The following is a 7,953-nucleotide window of genomic DNA, read 5'->3' on the forward strand; positions in this document are numbered from 1 at the left end:
AGGAGGCAACCAGATAAAGTTATTTTGAAATACAAACTACAGGAAGCAGGGCCTAAAACCTCCGATCCTCCAATGTGTTTAGGCTTGTTCACACTCTTTTTTTTTTTTTTTTTTCTTGTTATGCAAGTTTATCCCAGTGACTCACTCTTCCTTACGCTGTCTTGTTTCAACTCGAAGTTAATTTTAATCATGTTCTGGAATGTTTGGCTAAAAAAAAAAATTTGGGGGGGGGGATCATCAATGGTACCTGAGGTGTGACCTGTGCGAATAGTTTTGTATTTAGAAGTTTCAAGGTAATATAGGTATATAAGGTATATATATATATATATATATATATATATATATATATATATATATATATGCCCAACGTGTAGCTGCACCATGAACATCTCCGATTGGATAAGCTGCATGTCAATCAAGAGATATGAACTAAAACTGTGCTGTGATTGGATAGTTTTGTTTTTTTTTGTTGTTGTTGATTTTTTTTCTCCCCCACCCCACAGTCAATTGGTTCTGCTCTCCTGATGCAACAACAGTGCTGCAGTTTCCTGCTTCTGTCACAATTTGAAGCAATCATCTGGTAAGTTTCCTCGCTCTGTCTTAATTATTGGAAAGGTTAACCGAGAAAATGAATTTACAGTTTGGTAGACAATGATTTTAAGTTTCACAACTTTGTTGTTTTTACACTCAATGGTACCCTAGTTTCTCGGGCGAAATTTGTTTTTTATTTGAATGCATTTATTCGCATTTACTGTAGACTTTTGGGGATTAATGGGAGTTGTTTTGAAGTACTCAAATCCTTTATTAGCCAAGTAAAATCGAATCAATCTAAATCAAAGTTGTGGAAGTACTTGTGAGTAAAAGGCTGTCAAATTGCTATGCATTGCAGTAATTGATTATTAAAATTTTAGCATTCATATGTTAAAGAATCTAATTTGGAGGTCAATAGTACAATTATTTTCAGGCTTAACTTCTCACATTCTAAGCAATCAGTTGGTATTGAATAATATACAGTGGTTAAAAAAATAGCAATAACAACTTGTCTAACCGCTATTGTAAACAAATAAGGAGCTTAAAATGTTTTATATTCAGTTCTGATCAATGAATATTGAGTCCATATTTCCATTTGGACTCAATCCTAGTAGTCACATTTTGTTGAATTTGGCCTTGAAAATGTCTTTAAAAGTCTTCAATTTGGATTCCTCGAACCTGCGAATATTCTGAATTTTCAAATGATTTTCCTCACTGCAAACTGAGTGATTGCGCTGCGGTAACTACATATTGAGAGGTGTTTCACAATCTGTTCGAACATTTCCTTTTCAGGTGTGGCAATTGTTGTTTGAATATGTTGCGGTATCATTTGTAAGGCTGCACGCTATGTTGTAAGACTACATATTGCACTCAGTTTTTGCTTCCTTTAAAGCTTAATCAACATTGACCAATCACCTTTTTTTGCCTCACAGTCACCATGACTCATGCATATCCTTTCTTGACACCTGAGCAAAAGAAGGAGCTCAATGATATTGCTCTGAGAATTGTAGCTGCTGGAAAAGGCATTCTTGCGGCAGATGAGTCCACAGGTATAGCTGCAGCTGACACCCACCCACCCACCCACATACAATGTGATCAGTGATGAAAAAATATTTTTAAAACTGGGACTGGATAAAATATGTTAGGTACCTGGTTTTGAGAGGGGGGAAATCCAAGGGGGGTGAAGGGGACATGTCCTTCTGCCTCCCACCCCCAAGTTTGTCCCTGCCATCAAGCTTATCAGGTTAATTTAAACAAAAAAACAGTCCAGCTACTTTCCCTGCATCTTTATTGTAACTGTAATAATATGTTGTCTCTAAAATGAATAAAACACATGTAAAGTTATGACAACATAGTGTCAAGAAGAGATGTGTCTCACTCTGGCCTGGCATCTCCAGGCAGCATGGCCAAGCGTTTCAATGGCATCGATGTCGAGAACACAGAGGAGAACAGGAGGCTTTACCGACAGCTCCTCTTTACTGCCGACGACCGCGTCAAACCCTGCATCGGAGGTGTCATCTTCTTCCACGAGACGCTCTACCAAAAGACAGATGATGGCAAACTTTTCCGCCAGCTAGTCAAAGAGAAGGGCATCGTGGTGGGCATCAAGGTTGACAAGGGTGTGGTTCCCCTCGCTGGCACCAATGGAGAAACCACCACGCAAGGTAGGGATGTGTTATTTTACCTACAGTATGTACCAACAGGGACTACCGTAATTCCTCATGTATAATGAGCATTTTTTCACCAAAATATTGTCAAAGGGCAATAGTGCGCATTATACATAGGTATAGGAGAAAATGAAAAGGACTTTCACATTTTATAACTGTATGCTGCCATCTAGGGGTTATGAAAAAGCTGTACACTTTCATTCCACTATGCCAGCGCCCCTTAGAGGTTATGAAAAATGTGTACACTTTCATTCTAGTATGCCACCTAGAGGTTATGAAAAAGGTGTAGCCTACACTTTCATTCCAATATGACAGGGGTACATATGACTGCATATATGTACAATTGTGCTCATAAATTGACATACCCAGGCAGAATTTGTGAAATATTGTTGTTGTTGTTTTTAATACAACTGATGACTGAACAACAACCATCATTAATGTCTTTATGGTTATGTTTTGTTTAATTATAATGATTTTCTTAAATGCTTGACTGTTTAATTTGAATCCCATTAAAATAATAATTTACAAAATTTGTACACATCTTACAAATTCTGCCTGGGTAATCAAACATATGAGCACAACTGTGTGTTTTCTCATTTACTAAATAAAAGCAGGGGTGTGAATTTAAAAATAAGAGCAAGTAAATAAAAAGAAATTATGTGTTCAAATAAAGAGCTTAACTTCAGAATAATACCTTGAAAAAAACTAACAAAATACAGATAATATTTTGTTTTGATCATATGGGTAGAAGCAAAATCATGCATTGTAAAAATGCATTATACACGGGTTTTCCAGAATTTTGAGGTCAACTTTGGGGGTGCACATTATACATGGTGCGCATTATACACAAGAAATTACGCTATGTTATAGTGATAAATGTTTTGGGAGATCGGAGTACTTTGTAGATATTGCCAACAGTATCAGGATACATTGTGACATTGTGATGCTGCAGGTGCGTATAGCAACCCATGAATGTTATAAAAACAGACAAATAGCAGGAACGAGCGTAGAGACCCTCAGCAAGGCTTATGTACAATAAAATCAATGACTAAACAACAAGCATCTTAACTAGAAGGAAATATAATTTAATCCAGATCCAGAAGTGCAATTAAAATACAGTATTGGATCTGTTGCTAACATGTTGAATGGGATATTTAGCTGTCAAATGCACTGTCAGAACCCAATTCAAAATTTTCCCTGCATTAATATAACAAAACATTTTGTTTATACAGTGAACCCCTGCTATTCGCAGGAGATCAGGAGCTCAAATCTGTGAACAATTGACCAAAGGGGTTTGCAATTGCATATAGAACCCACAAGATGGTGCCAAAGCACTTAAAACAGAGATGATCATAAAGCAGCAACACTTTGCATCTAGCATGTACACGATCATGAACCCTTGTTGCATAGACGACTGTATTCAGTACAGTAGTTACAGTATTCAACACAAACCACCTTCACATGACGCTAATCAATAGTATTAGCTAATAAACTAGCCTAAACAACACACTAGCGCAAATTGACGCAACATCACATATGCAAACTAATATGCGCCTAGCACTTTACACAAATGTATTAGGTCATCAAACTCACCTTTGGGCAATTACAGTTACACACTAATAAATGTTAGGGAAAAGGGGTGAATCCATGGTCTGCCAACTAAAAAAAAATCTCAAACTCAAATGAAAAAAAAAAACCAATGAATTTAACCTAACAACCACATCAAGATTGCACCAGATGGCACCAAACATTTATTTCTTTGGGCCAGAGCACAAAAACAGCAAATCGAAAAAGATTTTCAGTGGTTCAAAATAAAATCTGCGGATTTGTGAATGCCAAACCACAAATATGTGGTGGTTCACAGTATTATTAAAAGCTTAATATAATTTTGTGACTTATGGCTTGTCTCAGTTGGGGGCCGCCATGATTTGTTTGGCTCAGTTTTTACGCCCGATGCACTTCCTGACGCAGCCCACCCTTTTTCCATATGAGCTTGGCTGAGCATTGGGGCACTGGTCGGGAAGCAAACCCACACCGTATCTATGAAAGGCAGCAGTAAAACAAAAAAAAGCGTCCTTTTGCTCCAGCTCCTGGCAGCTGTCTAAAACGGTCTTATTATCAAACCATCATGGAGGGCACAGCACTGTGCCCAACAGAGTGACGGATGGACACTCCTCCCCTCATTATCTATGCCTTATGTACTGTCTTATGTTTCTTACAGGTCTTGATGGGCTTTACGAACGCTGTGCTCAGTACAAGAAGGATGGTGCTGACTTTGCAAAGTGGCGCTGTGTGTTAAAGATCACATCCACCACGCCGTCCAACTTGGCGATCATGGAGAATGCAAATGTTCTCGCACGCTATGCCAGCATCTGCCAGATGGTTAGTAGATCGCGCATACTGTACACTACACTTTTTATCCTGTGTTGTTAAAAACAAGCACACAGGTCCCAACAGCTATTTCACTACTTAGCCAACAGTTAAACTAAAATATTATCACTCGTAAAACGTTGTTGTGTTTGTGTGGGTTTTCTCTCAGTACTAAGTGTTCCTTCCATATCTCAAAATCATGCATTAGGTCAGTAATTGAAGACTCTATGGGCCTGATTCACAAGTTTTGGCTGTGCACAAATAGGCAGGAGTCTGAAAGGAAGCTGCAGTACTATGGCAAGGAAAACCCAGAGGCAAAAAGAGAGATTATTTTCTGCTTGTGTGAACATTTTATAAATGCCAGAAAGAAAACATTGTTGCGACATATCGTCTACTCAGTAATGCAATTTTCTAGCTTCTGAATTATCGAAGGGCTGACTTGGGGACAGTCATAAGAAGGAGTAGTACCATATTAATTATAACAAAACTCCTCTCAACACTGAGTTCTGTCGCATCTGCGTCTTTTCAGCGCACTGTTACAATTGTTGCTGGCCTCTCTCAGAGTATTTTGTCAGGTGTGCTATGTCAAGATTTAAACAGAATGTTCTCTGAATATTTGGAGAGATACATGTCTTTTCTGTAACTCAGTAATATTTTTGTTTGCCTCTTCCACTAACACTTCCAATTCAGTCACCTTTTACACCTGCAAGTTGTTCGAGTGAGTAAACGCAATTTAACTCCCGCTATTTGAGATCTTAATAGTCGATTGAAAATTGATGGACTGATAAAGCCTTTTTGCACCACAGGCAGCCTCTGTTGTAGTGTTGTCATCACACTGGTTATTCTGCTTGATGTCTTGCAGCATGGAATTGTGCCCATTGTCGAGCCTGAGATACTACCAGACGGTGACCATGACCTGCAGAGGTGCCAGTATATAACTGAGAAGGTGAGTGATGCTGGAAACACCTCCATTAAGAATCAAGCTGACTGAGAGCAACCTTTGTATGACCATTAGATATAGATGGATCGATACAGGTCCAAAGAGCCAAAAACTACAATGTATGCTTGAGAAAACAGTTAAACTAATCATGTATTATATTTAGTTTAGGAGAGAGCAGCTTAGGAGGGTGATGTTGGCATCCTGCCAATGGGTGCGATTAGTTAACTGAAGTATGGACGAAGTTGACAACTAAAAAACATTATTATTATTTTTTTTAAACTGTTATTGATGAAATTATATGAAAATGATCCATACAAATTCTGTTTGGAATTATACACATGCACTACTGCCAATAACCTTCATATAGGCCAAGGATTCATCACATGGACTACACCGTAAAAGCTTAAAAAGTCGAAAATGACTTTGTAAAGCCTTGACTTTTTGCACCAGGTGCTGGCAGCTGTGTACAAGGCTTTATCAGACCATCATGTGTATCTGGAGGGGTCGCTGCTCAAGCCCAACATGGTGACGGCTGGACACTCCTGCGCCAAAAAGTACAGCCCTCAGGAAATCGCCATGGCAACTGTCATAGCCCTGCGTCGTACTGTGCCTCCCGCTGTACCAGGCAAAAACCTTACAGATATAGAGACTATCCATTCTATGCATATACTGTAAGTGTCCCACTCATCATTACCTCATCACGTTTGTGTTTTGTGCGTACAGGTGTGACTTTTCTATCAGGGGGGCAGAGCGAAGAAGACGCCACCATTAACCTGAATGCCATCAACCAATGTCACCTGCTGCGGCCTTGGGCTCTCACCTTTTCCTATGGCCGTGCTCTTCAGGCATCTGCTCTTAAAGCCTGGGGAGGCAAGAAGGGGAATGGCAAAGCCTGTCAGGACGAGTACATAAAGAGAGCCTTGGTAAGTAGTTAGTGCCACCAAAGTGCCATTTTATTTTTTTATGGTGCCTTGGTTTTATATGAGTAAATTACTGCTGTGCTGAAACAGCCATGCTTTATACATTTGTAACAACGATAAAGACGGGCAATTGTTCCAACACGTTCACAAATTCATACATCGCTCAGAAACAACACAATCTATTTTGCTGTCTACTATTGTGTGAATGCAAAATAGCTGGTCACAGATCCCTCTTGTGTATTGCAACAACATGATGAGGCTTCTTCCAGTGGCACGAAGACAGTTTGAGTGGCAAAGAAGGACCATTTGAAGAAACAAACAAAAACCAAAAAAACCACTGAGAGGCATGTGTTAGTTTCCATGAAAATGCATATTAAGCAACAGGAGAAAAATACTATATGTCCAAAAATGTAATTAGCATCTTCAGAAAACATGTTGCAAATCATGATATCTCATTTGCGACATTTTGGCATTGAATATGTGAACAACATCACTTTAGAAAAAATGTTTTGTTTTTTTTGTCTTAGAAACAACTATTAGCTTTTGAATGATAATAATTTGAATACTCATATCAGTAAAATTGAGCATTGTCTTTACCGTTAATGATTAAATTATATGAAAATGACCCATATACTGTATATTATCATTATTGTGTAATAGGCTTTGCCCAGAGTTAGCAGTACGGAAACTGCATGGATGGATATAATTGGCTTCTATTGCTTCTTTGTGCCATGTGTTTTCATCAGCACATCAAATTCTGCCCCAGCATTGCAAGTTCATCGATACTGATAATGGCAACTAAGTCTTCTAATGCCATTAATAATTGTAATAAAAGCATTTTGTAATCAAAAAATGTCTGATGTCTCACCACAGAATAACAGCCAGGCAGCTCTTGGTAAGTATGTGTCCTCTGGAGAGAAGGGTGCAGCCGCTCAGGAGTCTCTGTTTGTGATCAACCATGCCTACTGAGGCCAACCAGATGTACCAGAGATGTGGAGGCTAGAGAGTGATAACCAACTCTTATTTATAATGCAACCAGTGATGGGAGTCTCAAATCAAATATGATCATTTGGACAATAATCCTAAGAAACGGTCTATATCTTCCTGTCCGATTGGGACTTAAAAAGCAATTATTGTGGTTTAACTGTCTTCGTTGTTTCACTTGTGTTCTTTCGTGTGCGTGCATGCGTGTGTGTAAGCAGGCAAAAATAAAGAATTCCCCTTAATAGGTTTGAGATCCATCTGGAAAATTGCTTTCATTTTAACGTTTCCATTATGTTAGTGTGTACACTAGATACATTCATATTAAATGTTTCCACCACTAAGTTGTTTTTGTGAATATTTTAAAATTAGTATGCATGTTATGAGCAGATCAATTGTAGCTACTGAATCCTAATCGGGGTATAAACTATAGACAGACACACCCAGTGCCCTGAAAATGGGAAACAATTCGGTAATAGAAGTTTACCATACATTGACAATAGAATGGTATCCTTCAGTTTGTATTTTTAATTCAATAAAAGTA

General features: G+C 38.5%; 1 protein-coding gene across 1 annotated transcript; it reads left to right on the forward strand.

Moving 5' to 3' along the window:
* The first annotated feature begins 420 nt into the window (after nt 1-420).
* Nucleotides 421-7,663, forward strand: LOC133465632 (fructose-bisphosphate aldolase A-like). Its single transcript, XM_061748632.1, has 8 exons — nt 421-580; nt 1,464-1,580; nt 1,929-2,195; nt 4,420-4,580; nt 5,431-5,514; nt 5,959-6,133; nt 6,232-6,431; nt 7,302-7,663. The coding sequence occupies exons 2-8, from the start codon at nt 1,469-1,471 to the stop codon at nt 7,395-7,397; spliced, it is 1,095 nt and encodes a 364-aa protein (XP_061604616.1). The 5' UTR covers nt 421-580; nt 1,464-1,468; the 3' UTR covers nt 7,398-7,663.
* The last annotated feature ends 290 nt before the right edge of the window (nt 7,664-7,953 follow it).

Source organism: Phyllopteryx taeniolatus, chromosome 16, assembly GCF_024500385.1.
Source record: "Phyllopteryx taeniolatus isolate TA_2022b chromosome 16, UOR_Ptae_1.2, whole genome shotgun sequence".
NCBI classification, from domain to species: Eukaryota; Metazoa; Chordata; class Actinopteri; order Syngnathiformes; family Syngnathidae; genus Phyllopteryx; species Phyllopteryx taeniolatus.

Bases quoted from the DNA above. Each gene is read 5' to 3' on its own strand.
- LOC133465632 (XM_061748632.1), top strand. From the start codon at position 1,469: ATGACTCATGCATATCCTTTCTTGACACCTGAGCAAAAGAAGGAGCTC. The intron at 4,581-5,430 runs GTTAGTAGATCG...GATGTCTTGCAG, and splicing joins ATGCCAGCATCTGCCAGATG to CATGGAATTGTGCCCATTGT. The intron at 6,134-6,231 runs GCAAAAACCTTA...TTGTGCGTACAG, and splicing joins TGTGCCTCCCGCTGTACCAG to GTGTGACTTTTCTATCAGGG.